The sequence below is a fragment of the Rhinolophus sinicus genome, linkage group LG06 (assembly GCF_036562045.2).
Source record: "Rhinolophus sinicus isolate RSC01 linkage group LG06, ASM3656204v1, whole genome shotgun sequence".
Taxonomy (NCBI): Eukaryota; Metazoa; Chordata; class Mammalia; order Chiroptera; family Rhinolophidae; genus Rhinolophus; species Rhinolophus sinicus.
In genome coordinates this window covers 120,816,483-120,840,050 of record NC_133756.1, presented here as the reverse complement: position 1 = coordinate 120,840,050, position 23,568 = coordinate 120,816,483, and the positions used below count along the sequence as shown (strand labels likewise).

Genomic DNA, 23,568 nt, shown 5'->3' with positions numbered 1-23,568 from the left:
AGGCAGGTGGGAAGGATGTTTCAGGCTGAGGGGGCGAGCCTGACTACAGGCATGGGGAGTGGTAGAAGGTGACTCTTAAAATAGTAGTTTGGGGCCATATTGGCATTTGACTGCCTCTCTAAGGATGTTGGATCTTATCCTATATTTGGAGGACCATTAGAGGGTTCTAAGCAGGGGAATGACCTGTTCAAGACTGTATGTTAGAGATACCACTCCTGGGAAGGATAGATTGGAGGGGGAGACACTGAATGCAGGCAGCTGTAGTCAGCCAGGCAAGGGACTGCAAGGGCTCGACGGAAAGGAAAGCGTATATACAATAAACAGTTGGTGAGGGTCAAGTACAGTCCCAGGTTTCGAACTTAGATCCCTAGGAGGTGCCTGTATTCAAATTGCATATGTAGTAGAGGATTGGGCTGCAGTGGAACACGTAAGGTGCACTCTGGACTTGTGGATGGAGCTGCAGAGGGAGCTGGCTGGAGCTGAAGTGCTTGTGTTTGTGTTTCAGATGGTGACCCTCTTTCAGATGTGGGTTGTTCCCCTCTATTTCACAGTGAAGCTGCACTGGTGGAGGTTCCTAGTGATCTGGATCTTGTTCTCTGCTGTCACAGCCTTTGTCACCTTCCGAGCGACCCGGAAACCACTAGTACAGACAACCCCAAGGTGAGAATTCAGGTAGTGGGGAAAAGCTACGTTTCCTGAAGCTACCTGGTTGAGGAGCATGGGAGGGGTGGGTTTAACCTGAAAACACTGCAGTTTTTATCTTCCGAGATTACTTGGCAAGGGGCCCCACCAAAACAAGCTGATTGGGAGACCTATCCCCATTCACAGATAAAAAACCCCCAAATATTTCCCTATAGCTTGCGTATGGTTTATATCAAGATCTATTAATATATTAAAAGCAAACGAAATAAGTAAGCAAATCCTGGTGATGATTGTGGTCTCATTTAAATGTTGTTTCCTTCTGTGAACCCTTCTTTGATCTCTGCGTTAGTTTATATTCTTTCGTAATGCTCTGTAATTTTCCTTCGTAGAATTTATCTCAATTTGTAACTAAATATTCTCTTGCATGTCTGTCTCCCCCACTAAACTATAACTATGAGATCAGGAACCACATCCATTTCGTTTGTCACTGTATATTCAGGCCCTGCCACAGGGCCTGGCACATAGTAGCTTAGTCTGAATTTTTGTTGAATGAATGAAGCTCAGCAAATTTGCAATTTTCCTATAAATAATACTTCTTTTGGGGTCCCAAAATAGCCCCTGCCTTTATAATTCTCTGTATTTTATCCAAATGTATTTCTCATTTGACCCTTCCATCCAGCTTCTGAGGTCATTTAATATCTGTGAGAATAAAGAAAAAAATAGAGATTTTCTCATTCATTCAATAAGCACCTGCTGTTTGTGAGGCCCTATGCTGAGCGCTGGGGTACAGAACAGGGTAAGACATGGTCCCTGCCCTCAGTGAGTGCTCGGTTTAATTGAGGAGATGGGTGAGAAAGCAGCTGTTTCAGTCAGTAAATACTCTGAGAGCCCGGTGTAAAGGTCCAGGAGAGCCTGACGGAGGAACTGGTCAGCTTCAGGGTTGTGACTGCTCGATCCGAAGTCCTCCAAGCTGCAGGTTGCTCTTTCTCCCGTGTCTCTTATGTTCCACTTTACTGCAAACCTTGCTTTGGCCTTCTGAGTCTCACTGCACAAAGATAAATTTGTCTTCAAGGTGAAGTTGGTGATCCAGAAACCCCTTTCTGGCTGTGGTAGTTTATGCTTAGGGCCGTTATGGAAGATACAGGCTCTGGAACCAGATGGAGGTGGATTGGAAACCCAAGCCCTGCCATTTATTAATTATATGACCTGTATGACTTCATCTTTCTGAGCCTTGAATTCTTTATCCCTAAAAGTGTGATAATAATTGCTACCTCAGGTAGGATGATATGAAAAAAAAGCGTAATAAAGCATGTCAAGAGTCACCAGGTAACAAACAGTATCAACTTCTAGCTAAAATAACTGAACCCTCCATAGCATGGGAGTTTTTTGATACAACATTTGATTGAGCTTTACAATTTCAAAGCATTTTCCTAAACATCCAGTTTATTCATGCAGATTTATTGAGCATACGTTTTATGCACCAGGAAATGGGCTCTGTACAGTCCAGTGAGGAAGGTAGCACAGTGTCCCCCGTTTACAAATAAGTAAGCTTGTCTCAGAGAGGTGCTTGGACTTACCTGAGGCTACCCAGCTAAGAAACCTCATTTGATCCAGATTCCACCTGAAATTCCACATCCTTGCCACTGTGTCTCATTCCCGTCTGATCACTGCAAACCCTGGATAATGGACCTGTGGTCTTTGAGGGAAGGCACTGTAAGATGTTTGGGGCCTTTCCCTCATGTGAGAAGCTACTATCTCTTGCTTAGCCACCTCAAGGAGGCACAGGCAGGGACCTTGAGCTTCCTGCCTGGGGACCAGCAGGGCTGGTGTCACCTAGTAGGCTCTCAGGAGCTAGGGCGGCTTGTGCTAGTTATTTGAGCAAATTACTAAGTTGCTCATTAGCTCTCATCACAGATAGAATAGTGGCTCCTGATATCAGAGACCTACCTCCATAGCATTTAAGGGCTCTGGTACATTCAGGGATCCATCTTTCCTTAACCTAGCTGCAGGCCACCAACCAGCTTCCACACTGCTTCTCAGGGGCTCATAGCGAGCCTGCTTCTTCAGGAGCATGTCACAGCCCCACCCCATCACCACCATCACCACCGTCAGGCACATACATTCAATTCAGAAGCACTCTTTGCCTCCCTCCTTATCACGTCTCCTCCAGAAAAAAATTATTTTAGAAGCAAAGTTGTTAGACATTCATTTCCTCATTGGCCTGTGGATAGGAACAAAGCAGTATTCAGATTAACCATGCCCAGGTACAAAACCTGTAGCTGATTCTGCCTCTTACTCATTTTCCTTTGAATGCTCTTTCCCGACAAGAACAACTGGTTTCCCCACTTCTTCCTTTCTGAGCATATAGTTACTAGTTTTCACTTCCTTACCCAGTTACTTTGAGTTTGAGACATCTGAGATCAGCTGTGCTCTTTGAGACTGAAACCTCCTTTTAAGGAAGGACTAGCTTTGTGCAATTAACTGAAGTTGCTCAATAAATCCTAAGCAAAGAACCTGATATCCCCCACTGATGTGAGAAGAAAGGATTCTGGTGGTCCAGAGGCCCATAGGCAGAGTGTCTGTGTCGGCTGTATTAATTTTCTCTCCTTTCTCCAGGTTGGTTTATAAGTGGTTCCTGCTGATCTATAAAATCAGCTATGCCACTGGCATCGTTGGCTACATGGCTGTCATGTTTACCCTCTTTGGTCTTAACTTACTGTTCAAGTGAGTACCCTTTGCTTTTGTTTTTGCTGGTGTTGGGGGAGGAGAAGCTGGTGGGATGTACCTGTCTTCCTGGGGCAAGTCCTGGGTATTAACAGGGAGAACATGGTCCCCAGGATAGGAGACTTGAGTTATGGAGGATGAGCGGGTGGGCCCTCCATGATTTATATTGGCAAAGAGAAAGGAATGTCCGGATAATACAGTTAGAGTTTCAAATCACGGGTTATATTTTCCAAGAATTTATATTTTAGTGGAAAAAGTGTAATGACAAAAGTAGGAAGAACAATGATTATAGCCAGTTACCCATAAGTCCATCACCCTGGCAGAAACATTTTCCTTGTCCACGTATATACGGTTTATTGCAACATTCACTCTACCTGTGTGGTCTTATGTTCAGGTAGAGTAGGAGTTGGCAAACTATGTTCTATGGGCCAAATTGGCCTATATCCTGTTTCTATAAAATAAAAATTTTATTGGAACACAGGCACACACATTTATTAACACATTGTCTATGGCTGTTTTTGCAGTAAAACAGCAGCATTGAATAATTGTGGCAGAGAGTATGTGGGCCACAAGACCTAAAATATTTACTGTCTAGCCCTTCACAGAAACAGTTTGCCGACCCCCGGACTAGACATTCAAACTCATGGGACACAGTCGGCCATACCTGGCAGCCAGTCCACCTAGAAGGATTCAAGACAGCAAACAGCAGGGCAGTGTCTGCAGAAGCCCGCACAGTAATCCCAGGGCTGAGATGTGAAGGAATGAGATGACACAGGGTGTGGGAGACACCTGGCCCAGAAGCCCCACCCCTTGCCCAAGGAATACTTCCGGTTTTAGGACTCGCCCAGTCCAGATGCAGTGTACTAATTACAGGTCATGTTTAATAGATAAGCATTGTTGGTTTGTAACACAGCTGACGTTCTGCCTTTATCACATTTCTCAGAAAACAGTTCTAGAAAGTTAACGTGTGGACATTTAAGTCCTGCTCCGCTGGTGGGCACTTAGGTTGTTCTTCTATTTAGTGCTATCACAGATAACATTGCTCTGTTGCTTCCTAAGGTTACATTATTAGGAGTGGGATTCTAGCTATTGCTTCATATTGTCATAAGCTTTCCAAAAGATTTGTATCAGCATACAGGTCTCCCCACCCCCAATTGAGGCAGAAGCCAAGAAATTTTGAACTCTGGGACTGGCTGGTATAGTGAGTAAGTAGGGCAGAAGAGGGTGGAAATGTGGTTTCCTGGCAGAGGTGATGAGGGTGATGGATCATGGGGAATCCTAAGCCTGGGACAGTACACTGAAGCTGAAGAGATTTAAGATTCAAATTTAAATTCATGACCACTGGCCTCTTCCCCAAACCTAGTACACCGTAGGCAGGAATTTCTTTGAAACTGAAGGGAGTAAGTCCTAATTACATAATGAGAGGACACCCACGAATTGTTTCTTTCAGCGGTAGTATAGGCTGGAAGAATAAACAGGCCTCACAAAGATTTACAGGAACTCATGAGTATAGAGTCTAACACATCTCATCAAAGAAAACCAAGATACTTCCAGATATCTTCTTAACCTGTGTGGTTAAAATAATAAAAGTTAAGATTCTGCATTTTGTTCAAGATATTTAAAATTACAGTTTCTTTTTACTTTCTTCCACTACAGGGAGGAAAACAGAATTGAGAATCTTGACCATTTTTATGCTACTGATCAAGTTAATTGGTGTGAGATTATGTCTAGTTAGTAGGTTAGATATTACAAGATTGAGCATATTCAGCTTTCTAAGATAAATATAATTTACAGCTTTAAGTGAACACATATAGTTCCTGGTGCAAATATTTTAACAAAGGTACTTTCCTATAATAAACATTTATAGGCTCAAAGTTGTAAATTATTGGTCCTTGGACTTATTAAAACAAACCTCCTGATATTTCAGGCAAGATCTTTGTCCTTAGTAAAAAAGTTGAATTTGATGACATGATACAGAATATGTATAGATGCAACTTAAAATGTTATAACTAATATAGAACTGACTAACTTTTTCCCAAAAGCTGTGGTTGGCAAACTTTTTCTGTGAAGTTTATATTTTAATAAATATTTTAGGATTTGTGAAACAAAAGGCGAAATCTAGGATATGATATAGATACTTAAATAACAACAGAGAAAACTTCTTTGCCCTGCTTGCCTGGATGGGCTGGCTCAGATTATGGGCATACTTTGTGCCCACTGGCCATCAGACAAGACCTTCTCAGAAGCAGGGGCTTGACAGGGGGTGTGTAAACACTGGGATCATTTTCATTCTCTGCTTCAGTGACACCTAGTGGGGAAGGTATGCCTTTCCCTTCTTTTGGAGGGCTTAGCCATCTCAACTTGGGCAGGTGGCTGGAGGTGAGGCAACTCAGTGAGTTGCCGACTTTTGGACTGAAACTCCACTGCTTGGTGTCCAGCAGTTGCCAGTAGTGAAGTTCTGAACATGTAGGTGCCAACCAGAGCGGGCTCTAGGCAGCTGCAAGGCGTGGTTGCCAGTTGGAAGAGGCAGGCCCTGGGCACAGAGTGGGGAGTAGGGCAGAAGGGGCACCCTGACTTGGTCTCTGCAGCTCACAGCGCTGGCCTGTTGCAGTGGTGCCCATGGGCCGTATAACAGGCAGCAGGCCGGGTTTGCTCTTCGTTTGCCAACACTTTAGCCCTTGAGCCTCCCAACTTGAGGCACTGCCTTGTACGCCCAGAGCAGTAACACAGAGTGGTGTGTCTCAGGGCAGGCCTCACAGGCCCACTGCTTCCCTTGCAGGATCAAACCGGAAGACGCCATGGACTTTGGCATTTCTCTCCTCTTCTACGGCCTCTACTACGGCGTTCTGGAGCGGGACTTTGCAGAAATGTGTGCCGACTACATGGCGTCTACCATAGGGGTGAGTTCCCCTGGGCTCTTAGTACTGCCCCTGGCCACCTCCACATCAGGGCAACATCCCTTTTTTGACGTAAGAGATAAGCCATGTGACGTCCTTCAAGATGTGGGTGGTATGTGTAGAGAGTCCTTTAAAATTTGGAAAGCAAGATCTCAGATATAACTTTAGGGCTGTTACAGAGAAGAACCACTTACCCTACAGGAAGTTAACATTCATTCAACAAATATTTATTTACTGCCTATGTACCTGGGCACTGTACGTGTGCTGGAATTACAAAGGGGTCCAGAGATAAATGTCCTGCCTAAACGGAGTTTACTCTCTAGTGACAGATGGATATTAAGGTAATGAACCCAGAAATAAATACATAATTATAACTTTAATAAATATTATGAAGGCAAGATTAACAATGCAATGAATGAACAAACATAGTAGTGGCATTTGACCACGTAAACAATACAGTGTCATCTCATTAGACCATCTCAGTGTCACCTCATTAGACCCCACTCCAAGAAGGAATATTTCCAAGTTTAATGGACATTTCTCCAATTCTGTGCTGAAATACATGTGGCTCTGTCTGATGAAGGGGGTGCTGAAGGGCATTTAGAAGTTGTTGCTACGTCATGGTTTGGCAGTTTGGAGAGAACTCCTCAGAGAATATTTGGAAAGTAGGTTCTCTTGGAGCATCCAGATACCAGTCCTAGCTTTTAGGCAGCAAATGTGAATGGAGACCAAGTGACAGGAACAGGAAAAGACTGGCACTGACTCTAAGTGAGGCACCTCAGAAACTCCTGGAGAGTTTGAGGTATTTTGCAGATGAGAGGCTAATTACTGTGCAAATTTGTATGTCTGTGCTATTGCAGTCTCATTTGTGCCACAGGCCAGTAGGTCTGGGGCAATTTAGGTTAAATAATACTCAGCCATCACTTTGGATAACTTTAATCAAGTACAGTTTTCTTAGGTCTCAGTATTATTTTTCCTGTAATGGATCAAATTGAAAACAAAGTACATTGAGTCAATTCATACACGGCCTATTAGATTCTTTTTGAACAACTGTCATATGTTTTAGCTGCATTTCACTGTCTCTCATCCATGTAAGCTTCAGATCTTCCTTTAACCAGTTCATTTCCCAGGAGAGAGCTCCAGACCCTAGATTGTCTCATTATTAACTTCACTTTCAACAACAGCTGTTCTCTAAGACACTTCTATGGCGTAGCCCTCTTTTCAGCACTCCTGCCGGTGTCCTGTCCTTTACCATCTAATGATTTCCTTGTCTTCTCTTACTTTTTTTAAGGGACAATTCTCTGATTTCCCCAGGTTGTTGCCAACTTTATCTCCAGGTTACTATCAGCTGCTAATTTAAGCACAGCCTTAATTCCCTCAGGGGGGTCACTAATAACCAATCTACAGAATCCCTCTTCTGTCCAAGTGGAACCTAGCTCAGAATTGATCCACAAGTTAGCTTCTCCTCTGGCATCATTACATTATCTTCCCCGAAACAGGATTTGAGCTGGGCCTCTTTCCATGCTCTTGGGAAGAATTATTGGGTGCTCCAGTGGTTACAAGTGGTAATCCCTAATTATTATTATTATTATCTAATTCCCCAGTAATGATAAACTCCAGCTTCACCAAAAGACCTGGTAGGAGGGTTTCTTGTTAGGGCTGAGAGTGCCTCACATACCAGCTCTTGCCCCCTCATATTCTCCTTTATTTGATGGGGTCTTACTAGTTACTCCACCACTCCATGCTCATTCTTTAATAGTCTGGCCCAAAGATAAACCCACGCACTTCCCTGTGCCTCTTAGCACAAGAACAAAAGGATCAAAAAATCACATCAGACTTTATTAAAGATTTGAGGATGGTAGCAGGAAAATAAAGCATGAGTCCCTGACTGAGGTTAGTCTGACTTATCGGGCTACCTGCTTTCCAGGGCTTCCAGGCCATGCATCAGCTAAACCTCAGCCTACCTCTGTGTAGTTGGTATGATCTCGGCACCCACCACCTAGACTCCCCATCTAGACAGCTATTTCCTGAATGTCTAGACCTAGAGACTGTGTTCCTGACAAAAATAATGCTACGCCCTCCCCTATACCTCAGCCCAGCCTTCGGAATCTTAGTGTCTTACCTGAGGACCTACCTCTCCCTTAGGTAACTGGCGCTGAGAACGGCTCTCCCTTCAGAGGAGTCACTCAGTATCTAACTCCTGTTCAATGGAATGTGACCTTGCTGACCCTAACTATACACAAGCAGTTTGCTGTGTCCCACGTCCCCAGGGCAGGGAGTGGGTCACCAGGAGTTCATTCATTCATTCATTGTTTCCCATAGCAGATATTGCTGAGACCTAGTGTGGGCCTTCTGCTAGAGCTCAATATGCAACAGATTAGACCAGGCAGAGATATGGGACAAGGGGCTCCACCAGGGGGTAAAGGAATAAATTGCGCTGCCTTTACAGTTCTTTCCAACTCTGAGAATTCCAGGACTCGCTTATTTCTGCCGGTCTTTGGTCAAGTGGACTTCGGTCTGTTCAGGAACAGCTGGGCCCCTGCGCCACGGCCGCCTGAATTTCAATAAAATCCATGGCCTTGAAGCCAGAATCTGATCAGTGCTTTGGGGGAAGCAATTTGAGGAAGCCAGGAAACTTCAGCCTTCCATGCGTTCATTGGCCAACTCGTTCATTTATTTATTCAAGCAACAGTTGTTACCAACCATCTACAGTGTACCAAGTACAGTCTTCACTAGCATATGCTACCGCCCAAGTCAGTTTTTAAAATTGTGGTGAAATACACATGACATAAAATTTACCATCACAACCAATTTTAAGTGCATGATTCAGTGGCATTAAGTACACTTACATTGTTTTGCAACCATCACCACCATCCATCCATAGAACGTCATTTTGCAGAACTGAAGCTCTGTACCCATTAAACAGTAACTCTCAATTTCCCCTCCCCCCAGCCCCTGGCAACCACCATTCTACTTTCTGTCTCTGAATTTGACCACTCTTGGTACCTCATATGAGTGTATTCATATAATATTTGACCGTCAGGACTGGTTTTTTTACTTAGCATAATGTCCTCAAGCTTCATCCGTGTTGTAGCATGTCTCAGAATTTTCTTCCTTTTAAGGCTTCATAGTATTCCACTGCATGTACATGTCACATTTTCAGTCCTGGTAATTTTTCATAGTCTGTCCATTCTGTGGTCGCAGCTTCTATCCCAGAGAGTCATAGTTGATGTTGGAGCTGCTCTGCCTACCAGGTCAGGAACTGGTCTGATTCATCGCTTGGTCCCCCTCTCACAGTGACTTGACATAAAAAGATCTGTAATTTATTAATGTCAGCATTCTTAGAAATGAAACCGAGAAGTTTTAGAAGTATATCAGCAAGCATTCTCAATTCCTTTTCACTGTTTTACACTTCTGTTTAATGTAGAGCAGCTCTTTGTTTTGCCTCACGTGGAGAAATTTGTAATGTGAACCAAAGTAAACTCTCTTCTTTCCTTCAGTCAAGAGAACCTTGGATGATGTTTCTTTTCCAGCTGGTCACTATGAGGTCGTAAGCTTGTGACAGCCAGTCAGTACAGTTCCCATTCATACTCAAAAGTTGTGTAGGGGTGGGTTGGGTGAAGGGTGGAAGATTGTGAAATAAACCTATTTTGGGGGCTTCTTTAGGCAAGGCAGTAACACGCTGTTCATGCTACATTGGGCAAGTGTCCCTCCTCACCCTTTCTACCTTCTGAACAAGTTCCTGTGTCCCAGATTTACCTCCTAGATCGTCAGCGGCCCTAGATAACGTCAGGACAGGAGTAGCTGCCCATTTATTTGGCTTAAAGTAGTAGAAGGAGCTAGGGGGTTAGAGTCAAACAGATCTGGTTTCATTCTAATCCACTTTTAATGAGCAAATTATTTTACCTCTCTGATCTTGTTTTCTTCGCTGTAGTACTAATATTACCACACTTGTAGAATTGTAAGAAACTAATGGGTTAGTGTAAAAGCCCATGGCTAACTCTCAGTAGATGATGGCGATAGCTATCATTTATCAAGTACCTGCTATACAGTACTGCTATGCTACAAAATGGCAGTTTTAGACCTGGAGCACAGACGCCCTCCAGGATTTGCCTTTGTATCTTCTTCAGACCCAACAAACACACAGAGCAAGACACAAAACAGGCAAACCATCATTCACGAGGAAATGCCAGTTCTCTCTTGATGCTTTCCTATAGTCTGAAGTCATCTTCAGATCGCTCTGTGACATGGAATCTCCTCTTCTGTAACCCGGAGAAATGGGTGTTTCATTTAGTTTTTCAACAAGTATTGCTCACAGTATCTGCCTCAACTCAACTAGCCCCTGCTCAGCTGTGCCACCAGCTCTCTGGCCTCAGGCAAGGCTCTTTTCCTCCTTGAGCCTCAGTCGCCATCTCTCCCCCTGTCCACGGGGTCGAACTAGAAGAGCTCACAAGGCTTTCATGGCACAAGTTTTCTGTGATGTTCAGTGGTGTGGAATGGAACTCATCATTCCTGAGCATCTCCCTGCACCTACTATATGCCAGCTCCTGTGCCGGGGTTTTCCATGTTTCCTCAGTGAGTGTTCGCAGTGCAATGTGAGCCCAGAGGTAGTCTGCCCGTCCTCAGAAGGAGAAATCTTACTATGTTTATCTGGAGAGCTTACTCTCCCCTTTAAGTAACCCCTGTTTTAAACCTTTTCTACTCTCAAACCTCTTACACCCCTTCCCTCTGTCCCTTCATCCTCAACTGATGACCTTGCCTCCTATTTACCTGAGAACCTAGAAATCAAACAGAAGTTCCCACAATTTCTTGACACCGTACCTACAGATCTTCATACGTTTGTACCCATCTTCTCCTCCCTCCCTCCAGTTACAGTGGAGTAAATGTCCTTTCTCCCATCAAAGGCCAGCCCTGCCTACACTCTGGGTTCCGTCCCTTCCTGCCTTCCCAGGGACCCTGTGCTGTTGACTTCTCTTTCTCACCTGTGACTTCAACTTCTCCCTCTCTCCTGGGCTCTTCCCATTAACCTTTTATGCATTTCCCCCCCAAAAAAATACGCTTTTTCTGACCCACTTTCTCTTCCAGCTACTGACTCATTTCCTGATTCTAATCTGGCCTTGGTTTATACCCTTCTGGCATGACTTAGCTCACTAGTGACTCAGTGCCACTAATTCTGATCTCGACTGTCTTCAGCACAGTTGACTCAGCCTTCCTTGAAAAGCCTTGCCCCCCTTGGTTTTTATGTCATTACCCTGTCCCTGTTTCTTTTTGTCTCACATTTTCTGTCTCCTCTGCTAACTTTTCCTTCCCTTAAAATGTTACTGTTCCTCCGAGCTCAAACTTAAGTCATCTTCTCTTCTCTTTCCCCAGATAATTTCCCTTTTAACATGGCTTCCAGATCTCTAATCCAAGACTTTTCTCTTTTATTATTCAGCTATCTGTTTGGCATCACCAGTCTGTCTACTTCTATCAGTTTTTACTGCCATCAGATTAGCCTAAACCATCACCTTAGCACAGGCCTCCATCTATTGCCTTTAAAGAATTATAATTGTCTCTTAGCTGGTCTCTCTGAACCCACTTTGCCATTATCTCCAATCCATTTTTCACATAGAAGACACAGTGATCTTTTAAAAATTTGAGTCCAGGGCCGGCCCGGTGGCTCAGGCGGTTAGAGCTCCATGCTCCTGACCCCGAGGGCTGCTGGTTCGATTCCCACAAGGGCCAGTGGGCTCTTAACCACAAGGTTGCCGGTTCAATTCCTTGAGTCCCACAGGGGATGGTGGGCTCTGCCCCCTGCAACTAAGGTTGAACATGGCACCTTGAGCTGAGCTGCCTCCCGGATAGCTCAGTTGTTGGTTGGAGTGCGGGCTCTCAACCACCAGGTTGCCAATTCAATTCCTCGACTCCCCTAAGGGATGGTGGGCTGTGCCCCCTGCAGCTAAGATTGAACACGGCACCTTGAGCTGAGCTGCCGCTGAGCTCCCCGATGGCTCAGTTGGTTGGAGCGCATCCTCTCAACCACAAGGTTGCCGGTTCGACTCAACTCCCACAAGGGATGGTGGGCTGCGCCCCCTGCAACTAGCAACGGGCAACTGGACCTGGAACTCAGCTGCGCCCTCCACAACTAAGACTAAAAGGACGACAACTTGACTTGGAAAAAGGTCCTAGAAGTACACACACTGTTCCCCTATAAAGTCCTGTTCCCCTTCCCCCAATAAAAAAATCTAAAAAAAAAAGAAATTTGAGTCTAGTTATGTTACTCCTTACTTAAATAAAACCCTTAGATGACTTCCCATTTCAAGTCCAAAGTTTTTTGCAAGTCTCACTTCTTTCTTCTTTCTCAAACCTCTGTAGCCACATTAAGCTCCTTTCAGTTTCTCAAGTACACCAAGCTCCAGGGGCCTGCGTCAGGTCCTCTTCATCTCTAACTCCGGCTGTCCTTTACCTCAGTGTAAAATATCACTCAGAGAAGCCTTCTCGAATGGCCTAGGCTTAGTTAGCGACCACTTTCATTGCAATGTTCTTTCATAGCCCCTTTAATGCCTTTTTAATAATTCTTATTTTAGCGTTTTTAATAATTAGTTCTATTTTATGTACATAACATTTATTTATTTATTTATTTATTTATTTATTTATTTATTTATTTATTTATTTATATTTATTTATTTATTGGGGAACAGTGTGTTTCTCCAGGGCCCATCAGCTTCAAGTCATTGTCCTTTAATCTAGTTGTGGAGGACAGTTCCAAGTCCAGTCACCGTTTCCAATCTTAGTTGCAGGGGGCCCAGCCACCATCCCATGCAGGAATTAAACCGGCAACCTTCTTGAGAGCTCACGCCCTAACCAACTGAGCCATCCGGCCGCCCCTCTGGCAACTCAGTAGCAGCTCGTTGTCTTCAATCTAGTTGTGGAGGGCGCAGCTCACTGGCCCATGTGGGAATGAAGTGGCAACCCTGTTCAGAGCTCACTCTCTAACCAACTGAGCCATTCGGCTGCCCTGTACTATATTTTTATTGTGGTAAAATATATGTAACATAAAATTTGCCATTTTAGCCATTTTAAGTGTACAATTTAGTGCATTAATTACATTCACAGTGCTGTGCAACTATCACCACTACCTAGTTCCAATTTTTCACCCAAACAGAAACTCTACCCATTAAACAATAACCTCCCATTCCCTCCCTCTGACCCGTGGCTGCCTCTAATCTACTTTCTCTCTCTATCAATTTGCCTGTTCTAGATATTTTATATAAATGGGATAATACAACATTTGTCCTTTAGTGTCTGCTTCTTTCGCTTTCATAATGTTTTCAATGCATGTTGTTGTATGTATTAGAACTTCATATTTTAATGACTGAATAATATTCCATTCTGTGAATACTCCACATTTTGTTCATCCATCCATCTGTTGATGGACACTTGGGTTATTTCCACCTTTTGGCTGTTATGAATAACGCTGCTATGAGCATTGGTGTATGAGTGTGTGTTTAGCCCATTTTCTTTTGGGGGGGTATATACCTAAGAATGGAATTGCTGTGTCATGTAGTGATTCCGTGTTTAACTTTTAGAAGAATTGCCAAGCTCTTTGCTTCTTGAATTATAAATAACACTTAAATGAATATCTGTATGCATGAAGCTTTTTTGACATTTGTACTTATTTCTTTAAATTCCTTGAAGTGAATTTAAAGGGTGTGAGCGTTTGAGATACCACGCCACATGCTGCCCAAAAGGATTAAACCTCTTGCTGCTGCCACAAGTGTCTGAGAATGCCCTTGTCACCAAAACAACATTGCACCAGAAATTTCCCTTTTGCATCTTAGATAAGAGATGTTTCTGTGTCTTATGAAACCATAGTCTGGCCACAGAGTGTCTTACCTGACATGCTCTTGGCCACCAGCCTTGAGTCCTTTTCGCTCTCATTCTCCTTGTCCCTGACGCTGACCCTGCCGTTTTCAGGTCTTATTGATCTGACTTCCCAACCCATCTCTGGTCCGTCCCTTTCTCCCCATTTGCCCAGCAGGGATGCAGTCAGTTTGGCATATAAAGATGTTCTCTACCTCTGTCCTACCCCTGCCACTTTGCCTTCTCTCCAGAAGACCTAAGGCGTCTGTAGTAGCTTCCCACTTGGGCTGATTCTCATGTCTTTGCTGTCTCTTCCTTGTGCTCTTCTCTCCCAGTTCTACAGCGAGTCGGGCATGCCTACCAAGCACCTGTCGGACAGCGTGTGTGCCGTGTGCGGGCAGCAGATCTTTGTGGATGTCAGTGAAGAGGGCATCATCGAGAACACTTACAGGCTGTCCTGCAATCACGTGTATCCTGCCTGGAGCTTCCGGGTCACATGCGCACTCCAGTCAGGGAGGGGAGGAACATGCTGTCCTGACCTCTGTGGGAGAATAACAAGAGGGTAGACATTTGGGTGATAGTTCCTGTTAGAGAAGCCAACACTCCGGAGCGGAAACCACAGCCTCGTCCAGTCTTTCCCACAGATGGGAGACACTCCTGTATAAACAGTGTTTATAGCCTGGCTGGATCAGAAAGGAGCCTGCACTAGCCCCCCAAGATTAGATGGGGGACAGGGGAAGAGCATCCTCTAACCGGGCCCCTCAGTTTCAGAAGCAAATCCCCGTGAATAGCACTTGTGATATGTACTTAGCTTCCATTCTGTGTCATATATTATATTATCCCCATTTGTCCCCATAATAGCCCTGTAAGGTAGAGCTCATTAGTCTCACTTCACAACTGAGGAAACTGGTTCAGAGAGAAGGGACTTGCCCAAGATTATGCAGCTGATAAGAGGTGAAGCCAGGCTTTGAGCCTTTCTCCAGAGCTAGTGCATGGGCATCTTGAAGACTGGCACAGAGCTGGCGTGCCACCCTGGCTGCCCACCATTTCCCTTGACCAGTGGCTCTCAGATTCCACGAGTTCTGCATCCGCGGCTGGTGCATTGTGGGAAAGAAGCAGACGTGTCCCTACTGCAAAGAGAAGGTAGACCTCAAGAGGATGTTCAGCAACCCGTATCCTTTGGGTTCTTGTTGGGAGTGGGCAGGGAAGAAAGCACTGCCATTGTGAACCTGCATTTAGGTCCTCCTGGGCCCTCCCTCCTGACCCCAGCCTGGTACATGCTCACCATTCTCTGTGGCCTCAGGTCCAGGAAAGTCGGGGATGGAACATGGGGCAGGACTAGCAGCTCAGCTTCTCATCATAGTTCTGCTAGGTTGGTGCAAAAGTAACTGCGGTTTAGAAGGTTAGAAACAATTGCAAAAATCGCAATTACTTTTGCACCAACCTAATAGATCTCTTAAGTGTAAATTGGTAGTATTGTGTTTCCCCGAAAATAATACCTACTCCAAAAATAAGCCCCAGTTAAGATTGTCAGCCAGACGGATGCATTTAGTACATTATGACGATGTTTTAGAAGAAGATGACATGACTGTATCTGAATAAATGTAGATTGTTGTACATGAAAAAAATAAGACATCCCCTGAAAATAAGCCCTAATGGAGCAAAAATTAATATAAGATCTGATCTTATTTTCAGGGAAACACGGTTGTAGCAGCTACCACTTCCTGCTTGCTTACTGTGTTCTTGGCACTGTGTTAAGTGCTTTATTCATATTAATCTCATTTGATTCTCTCGCAGCTTTATGACGTGGGTAGTATTATCCTCATTTTATAGCATCCTCCTTCCTCCTCCCAGCTTTCTCTCTGTGCCAGGGTTCCCTGTCCCCTGGAGATTAACCCTTTTAAGATTTCTTGCTTGTTCTTCCAGGGACGAGTTTAGGAACAGTTAAGTAACTCAGTGGTCACGCTGATGCTTCGGGCTTCTGTTAGTTCTCAGGGACTGGGCCAGGCTGCTTTTTCTGCTGCCTTTGGAGAGGTTCCCCCTCAGTCTCAGGAGGTTCAAGCTGTGCTTTCCCCAGAGCTGGAATCCCAGGCTCCTTCTCCAGATGTCTTGCCCAGCACGTAGCTGTAAAGCGAAAGGAAAGGAACTCATCTCCGGAGCCGCTTGGTCGCCGTAGGGCCTGGTGCTTAGTGCCCCAGCTCGGGATTCATTAGCGCCTCTGCCAGGGGTTATCCTGTGACTAGCCTCTTGTTCCCTTCTGCCTCTGTCCCTAGCCTCAACCTCTTCCTTGACCTGAAAACCTTTCATACTGGACATTACAAGAACCTTTGGGGTTACCTTATTTCACTCCCAGCTTCCCTATAGCCATTGTCACAGATATGTTTACGGCAGTCTCCGGTTGTTCTCTCCCACACTGGAGCCCCGTCTTAGAGAAGGAGGTACATGGGAGGCCCTCTGCGCATGCTATTCATGGAGAACTTAGTTTTACCCCTCTACCCCTGTCTTCTTCACTGGTCCCCTCTGTTTTCATTCCCCCATTCTCTTTAGCCCTTTATTCCAACATGGGAAGACTGGATGAGGCTTTCTAGAAAGCAACTGCCTTTCCTTGTAGGCTGATTCTGTGGAGTAGCTGGAAAGCGTGGGCAGTTCTTGGGAGGACGTGGGCAAACCTTGTGGCCTATCCCCTGGACCAGCCTTCGCAGCTCTAACACAGCCTCTTTTCGTTAACATACTGCCAGCTGGGAGAGGCCTCACGTCATGTACGGGCAACTGCTGGACTGGCTTCGATACTTGGTAGCCTGGCAGCCTGTCATCATTGGCCTGGTACAAGGCATCAACTACATCCTGGGCCTGGAGTAGTTGGGCAGAAGAGCATCCACCCACCTTGGACCTCAGGGCACTCTCCTTCCTGCCCTTCAAGACCTCCTGGGTGGGAAAGACTCAAAGGGGCACTTGGGCCACTCAGGACCCCTCCGGCTGTGTCCGGGTGGGGAGGGATATGATGGCGAGCTAGCCAGTGGGGCTGTCAGCAGTGGGGGCTTTTTAAAAGAAAACTATTTTGATGAATATATTTAAAAACCTTTTTTATTGTGGAGCATAGGAATTGCCCCAACTCCTCCAGGCTTCGCCCTCCCTGCTTGAGCAGGGCAGGAGCAGAGCCACAACCTTTTTTGGTTTAAAGGAGCCTTCTCACCCCTGGCTGGGGGCCTCAGCCCCACGCCCTCCTGTTTCCTCCCTCTGTGGGGCGCATGCCTGGTGCACTCAGTGTGGACGAGCTGAAGCACTCGACTGGCACCACAGATGGGCACTGAGGAGTGAGTGGTGTCCTGCCTCCCGTCTGGGACACGGGATATTTTGTCTGACTCTGTCTTCCCCTATCCAGGAGCCGTGGGCTGGTTCAGGGAAGTGGAACCCTGTGGCTTTTCCAGCAAGGGAAGCCTTGGGACCTCAGATCGCACTGAGGATTTGTTTGGGGGCAGCCAGAAGCAGCAGGAGCCTGGGTGACTGGCCCCAGGAACGCTGCCAGCAGCAGTGATTAGGGCCCTGTGAGCCTGGAAGTGGTGACGTGCCAAAGGCCCCGTCACTTCCTTCCCTGAAAGCCCCAGTGAAGCTGTATACGTGAATCTGTGTGTATCGGCGCAGTCCCTGCGACAGATGGGAGACTGCTCCATTATCGGTGTTTCCCTGAAGCTGGCATGGGATTCCCAGCCCAGGGAATGTCCATACGTCAGTAAGCCTCGTGGGTTCGTGGATCCTGCCTGGGCCTGGCGGGTGGGGGAGGGGGAGGCCCAGGGGAGGGAGGCCTCAGCCCTGGTCCTAGGAGTTTTGAAGGAAGTAGGAGGGCAAACATGGCCTTTCTGCACTGGGCTCCTAGGGAATATGGCCCAGCTGGGCCTGCCCCTTCAAGGGCAGCAAGAACCAAGCTGGACCTTGTCACTCCGTTCTGAATAAAGCTCCATGAGCTGGGTTGGAAAGCTGAACATCATCTTGCTTTTCTTCTTCCCACCTCCTTCCCTGGGTCCCTGGAGGTGCCTGCCATGGCTAACTTTTGCCACTCCCATTTGAGAGCTGGGGCCCTGGGTGATTGGCCCTGCTCAGCATCCCTAGAGATGGTGGAATGCTGGGCTCCTGACCTGGCAGATGGGGCCCTGGGGCATCCCTGGGGGACTGTCCTCACCGCCTGAGGCCAGTGTCCTGCCCCACCCCTTCTCATGGGCCATTTTCAGCTTTGACTCTTACCCAGCCGTGGCTTCCCATGGTCCCACACTGCTCAGGCCCATCCTCAGAGTGGAATGGGGACTAGTTGAAGGTTCCAGGGATCATCTTTTCATTTTTGTCCCCCCAACCCCCACACTAGGCTCATGTGACAAGCTGAGACCAGGCTGTCCAAGGCTCTCTTGTCATATTTCACCAATCCTGAGTCCTATGACCTCCCAGTGGCCCAACTTTGCTCTTTGTGACACTCAGGTAGAATCCTGTCTCCTCTCCCTCCCATCCCCCACGGCCCCCAAAGGACTGTATCTCTCAGGGCTCCAGACGGCCTTGCCTCCTGACCTAACTGCAGGAATGACTAAGGAAGTTTCCCTGTGTCCTGCAGCCTAGGAGCTCAGGAGGTAGGGGCGGAAAATGTCAAGTAGAGCCCTGGAAAAGATGTGATTTTGTCTCTTGTGACTAAATGAGGAATATGAGTCTGGTTTTTACACACACACACACACCTCGGGATTGCAGCACGTGGGTTCTGACACATCCTGTAAACCCCGTTGCACGCCCTGGCCTTCCCAGCTCTCTCCTCTTCCTAATCACAAAACCACAAACTTCAGACATCAGGGCTTGTCCTTCACACGTGATAAACGCATGCATTGGATCCCCGTCCTGCTCTTTCTGCTTCCATGACCCTGGCATTGAGGCCTCCTTCAGTTTTGCATCCCAGGTGCCTCACTTGCTGCACCATGGTCCTGGCCTTGCCACACCCCTAGCTCCACTTGTCCCATCAGCGACCCGACTGCTGTTTTTATATAGCTCCGTTGCTGGAGCCAGTGCTGGGTTACTCCCTCTCTTCCCTGGGAAGTGCCCACACCTCCTTTTAGGACCAGCGTTCCAGCTCGTGTTCCAAGGTTGGCTCTGAGAGTTTCCTGCAGACAATGCCAGAAAGTACTCTCAGCGCAGTTCCTGTAGTGTGGCTCATATGGGGCCAGACACAGCTGAACTGAGCCGTGGAGCTCCGAGAAGGGATTCTGAAAACCAGGGCTCTTCAGGCTTCTTGGGATCCAGGTAGGGGGAATTTGGACTTCCTGGTGAAGCTAGACGTGTAGCTGTGGCCCAGGGCCTGGGATGAGAGTAGTGAGAAGGGCTCGTGGTGGTGATGGATAGGGGTTGGCTTGGTTTTGGGGGCCCAGAAAGACTAGGATGTGAATGGGCTGGTGTAACATTGAACATGAAATGGTCAACGTGATCCAACAACTTGAGGTCCACAGTGCCTGGGACAGTTGTCCCCTGGGATGTCAGTGTGGTTGTGGAAGAGCAAGCAGACCTGCCCGTATAGAAGCAAAGGCCAGGCTCCGAAGAGCAGAGGTGGGCACTGAAGTCCTGACCCTTTGCTGGGATGGAAGAATTGATCTGGGAGAGACTCGTTCATTCACAACACCCTGGAAAGGTGAGGAGAAGGGTAGATTAAAGACCACAATCTGATACCTGCTGTGAGGAGGGGCGTGTGGGATATAGCAGGATGCTTCCTGGCCACTGTAAACTTTGGCTCAAGAAGAGCCACACAGTGTTCAGGAACCTTGAGAACTGTGCCCAGACGGCTATAACGTGTGTGCCTATGTTAGTGGCCTAGCGTCTTGCTTTGGATTCCTTGGTTAGAATAAAAGTGAGAGTGAAATAGGGTGAGGGGACCGTGCTTTCCCAGGACTCACTCTACCCTGCCCTTCCCAGACCGGTTATGGCAGTGAAGAGCTTTGTCTCCCTTTGTGACTAGGCAAGTCCCTGGCCCCTCTTTGGGCCTCAGTTTCTCCATTCCTACAATGAAAGGGTTAGGTTGGACTAATAACTGGCATATTGTTGGTAATAAGAGCTCAGGGTGGGAAAAGACTGCCCATAAATGATCCTGCAGCTTTTTTTCTAAGTGCTGAAGAGCTTTATTCGCTGCTGGATGAGTTTTGAGGGGTTTTGTTTTTTCTGTGTTTTTTTTTTTAAACTAGGAGTTTTCAATTGGGACAGATGGGCAGGAGCAACAGAACAAAGAGCAATGCCTCGCAGTCCACTGACTGTTCAGACCTAGGGGAGAGGTTGTGAAGTCTATGGGAAGGGGCATGTGGCCTATGAGAGTGAAGTAGTTTACTCACTGTTCTCCTCCTCCGCCTCCCCAAAGAGGAAGTTGTCGCATATATAGAGCCACGCACGCCAGCTCCTGACACAGACATCATGACCATGAGACAGAACTGGACACCAGGTGGGACCTGGGACTGTGCAAGGCAGGGGGAGGGGGGAGAAGGGGGGGTGGGGTCTGAACAGAATGGAGCGGTGTGGATGCCCTGCGCCTTAGCCCCCAGAAGATTCCACCCCACTGTATGGTGTTGCTTTCAGCCTCCCTACAGGTGCTGTGCTTCTGGCTCATTCCGAAGTCTCCTTGTGCTCCATTCAAAAAGGGCCAAGAGGCGGGGGCTAAGGGTCTATCTGGTCTTCTGATTCCCTGAGCAGAGCCCAGGAGTTTCTGGGCCAGAGCTATGCCCGGGTAGCAATGCCCTCTCTAGCCAATACCCAGGCCGGGTGCTGAGCGTTCCCAAGCCGACCAACAGCCGCTGATCTCTGTGACTGTCCTTCCTCAGACCCCAGGCCTTTGTGGGTCCTGTTCCTGTGTGCCCACTTCGTCTTCCATTTGGCCAGAGCCGTACCTACACCTCAGGTCACCACAGTTGCCACTGCCTCGGCTGGGACTACAAAGGATCTCTACTCCTCCCGGCCCCCGACGCTCCCAACAGTTAAGCAGTGCCCAGCATTGGAGGTGACCTGGCCAGAAGTGAAAATCCGATTAAGTAAGGAGCAATTCTGATGGGAGCCCAGGAGGGCACAGTGTCGGAAGGAGGGCGTGGGCACATAGGGTCCAAGGGTAGGGTTGACTCCTGAACATACGTGCGCCCCCCCCCCCTTCTGCCATGTAGCTCACCACGACCAGGGCACCTTGGCTGAGCACCCAGCATCATGAGTGTGGGTGCAGGCCCAGCTCCCAAGACGCTCCCTATCAAATGGGATGGAGAGAATTCAGACATGAGGAATGGCCAGAGGATGCCCAGAGCCTTGGCTGCAGTGTGCCCTATGGCCCAGCCCCTCGTCCCAGTGGCCCCCCTGGGGGGCAGTGGCCTGCTGGTGCTGCCTCCTTGGCTGGGACTCGTAGAGTCACCAAAGCTGGGCACCAGATCAGGTCATCCTGAAGAAACAAGCTCAGGAGTCGTCACCTGAACCAAGGATCTCTCCCCAAATTCCTCTTGCTCAGCATGGGCCTCCCTGGTAGACAGCCGTACTTCCCCTTTAAGACTTTCCCACCTGGGTGGAGAGCCCAGCAGCACTCCCGGCTCCTGGGTCACAGGCACTAAGGAGCTGGGCAGGGTGCCTCAGAATGGCAGTGGGAAGGGTCTGCTCTACAGAAGGGCTGACGGCTGCATGTGTCCCTAGATGGAACGCTGACCTTGTCCTGTACCGCCTGCAGCCGCTTCCCCCACTTCAGCATCCTCTACTGGCTGGGCAATGGTTCCTTCATCGAGCACCTCCCAGGCCGGCTGCGGGAGGGCAGCACCAGGTGAGGGGCGAGGTGGTGAGGCGGCAGGGGTGGCCTCCTACTGCGGGGGTCTCATGGCCTTTCCTTCTCTGCTGCAGGCGGGAGCGCAGGGGCGCCAGCACCCAGCTGTGGAGAGCCTTGGTGCTGGAGGAGCTGAGCCCTGCCCTGCGCAGCACCAACTTCTCCTGTGTTTTTGCGGATCCTGAGTACACTGTCTTGCATCACGTTGTCCTAGCCCAGCTGTGACGAACCCAAGGGAAGGTTTCTAGGGACCGGAGGAGCTCTGCTGCAATGTGGGGAGGAAAGGGTAGGCTCCTCCCAGGGCAGCCTCCAGCTAATGAGCACCATTCCTCCAAGTCCCCAAGCCTGAGTGGAAACTAAACAGAGCTCAGGGCTCAGGCAGCGGTGGCATGGCCTAGGGGAACTGACGAGATGTCCCTCCCCCTTTGGCCCTGGGCCGTGTCTGCCTTCACTTTCCCCAGGCTGGGCTGAGGACAGCCATATCCCCTACTCAGGGAGCCCTCCAGAGGGTCCCCTCTGCCTCCCCATCCTGACGGGAGAATTCTGACGCCTGGAGGAACGCCACCTCTTCATTTCAGTCTTGGCTTTCAGCTCAGGCCACATTCTGCCTCCCACCTAATGTTGTTTGTACGAGGCATACCGTGTTTTACTGCACTTCACAGATAGTCCTTTCTTTTTTCACAAACTGTAGGTGGGGGCAACCCTGCATCAAGTTAGTCCATCAGTGCCATTTCCCAACAGCATTTGCTTACTTCATGTCTCTTTGTCACATTTTGGTAATTCTCGTAATATTTCAAACTTTCCTCATTATTGTATTTGTTACGGTGATCTGTGATCTTTGATGTTACTATTGTAATTGTTTTGGGGTGCCATGAACCGTGCCCATATAAGATGGTGAACTTAATCGATAAATGTGTGTTCTGACTGCTCCATGGACCAACCAGTCTCCATTTCTCTCCCTCTCCTCTCTATTCGACAATATTGAAACTAGGCCAATTAATAACCCTACAGTGGCCTCTAAGTGTTCTAGTGAAAGGACTTTCACTTTAAAGTGTCTCTCACTTTAAATCAAAAGCTAGAAATGATTCTGCTTCGTGAGGAAGGCGTGTCCAAAGCCAAGATAGGCCGCAAGGTACGCCTCGAGCGCCAAAACAGTCGAGTAGTGAATGCAAAGGAAAAGGAAATTAAAAGTGCTACCCCAGTGAACACACAAATGACAAGAAAACGAAACAGCCTTATTGCTGACATGGAAGAAATTTCAGTGGTCTGGATAGAAGACAAAACCAGCCATCACATTCCCTTAAGCCAAAGCCTGATCCAGAGCAAGGCCGTAACTCGCTTCAGTTCTATGAAGGCTGAGAGGTGAGGAAGCTGCAGAAGAAAAGTGTGAAGCTAGCAGAGGTTGGTTCTTGAGATTTAAAGAAAAACATAAAAATGCAAGGTGTGAAGCAGCAAGTGCTGGGGAACAAGCTGCAGCAAGTTCTCCAGAAGAACTAAGATAATTAACGAAGGTGGCTACAGTAAACAACAGATTTTCAATGTAGATGAAATAGCCTTCTATTGGGAGGTGCTGTCCAGGATTCTCATAGAGACGTCAGTGGCTTTAATGCTTCACAGGACAGGCTGGCTGTCTTCTTAGGGCCTAGTGTTATCATTCTGAAAATCCTA

At 47.5% G+C, this 23,568-nt stretch overlaps 2 protein-coding genes across 7 annotated transcripts in view; both read left to right on the top strand.

Moving 5' to 3' along the window:
- The window catches only part of RNF121 (ring finger protein 121), a 74,311-nt gene extending 56,226 nt beyond the window's left edge, over nt 1-18,085 (top strand). The window contains exons 4-9 of one of the 2 annotated variants that reach the window (XM_019744313.2): nt 506-660; nt 3,259-3,366; nt 6,146-6,266; nt 14,441-14,574; nt 15,176-15,277; nt 16,844-18,085. In XM_019744313.2, the coding sequence (XP_019599872.1) occupies nt 506-660; nt 3,259-3,366; nt 6,146-6,266; nt 14,441-14,574; nt 15,176-15,277; nt 16,844-16,964 (741 nt within the window). In that variant the 3' untranslated portion in view covers nt 16,965-18,085. The remainder of the gene's footprint in view (nt 1-505; nt 661-3,258; nt 3,367-6,145; nt 6,267-14,440; nt 14,575-15,175; nt 15,278-16,843) is intronic. The other variant, XM_074335832.1, reaches the window with a different exon arrangement.
- On the top strand, nt 16,984-22,830 carry IL18BP (interleukin 18 binding protein). Of its 5 annotated transcripts, none has more exons than XM_074335837.1 (6): nt 16,984-19,376; nt 19,580-19,758; nt 20,476-20,556; nt 20,933-21,139; nt 21,777-21,900; nt 21,978-22,830. In XM_074335837.1, the coding sequence occupies exons 1-6, from the start codon at nt 19,291-19,293 to the stop codon at nt 22,123-22,125; spliced, it is 825 nt and encodes a 274-aa protein (XP_074191938.1). In that variant the 5' UTR covers nt 16,984-19,290; the 3' UTR covers nt 22,126-22,830. The 5 variants fall into 5 exon arrangements, with proteins under 5 accessions (XP_074191938.1, XP_074191939.1, XP_074191941.1 ...); XM_074335838.1 differs by having other exon boundaries at nt 18,233-19,376; nt 21,811-21,900; XM_074335840.1 differs by having other exon boundaries at nt 18,233-19,376; nt 19,572-19,758.
- The last annotated feature ends 738 nt before the right edge of the window (nt 22,831-23,568 follow it).

Excerpts from the sequence above, each read along its gene's own strand:
- IL18BP (XM_074335837.1), top strand. The coding sequence starts at position 19,291 with ATGGGGCCAGACACAGCTGAACTGAGCCGTGGAGCTCCGAGAAGGGAT. Across the intron at positions 19,759-20,475 it reads ATTCACAACACCCTGGAAAG|AGGAAGTTGTCGCATATATA; the intron begins GTGAGGAGAAGG and ends GCCTCCCCAAAG. Across the intron at positions 21,901-21,977 it reads CTGCGGGAGGGCAGCACCAG|GCGGGAGCGCAGGGGCGCCA; the intron begins GTGAGGGGCGAG and ends TCTCTGCTGCAG.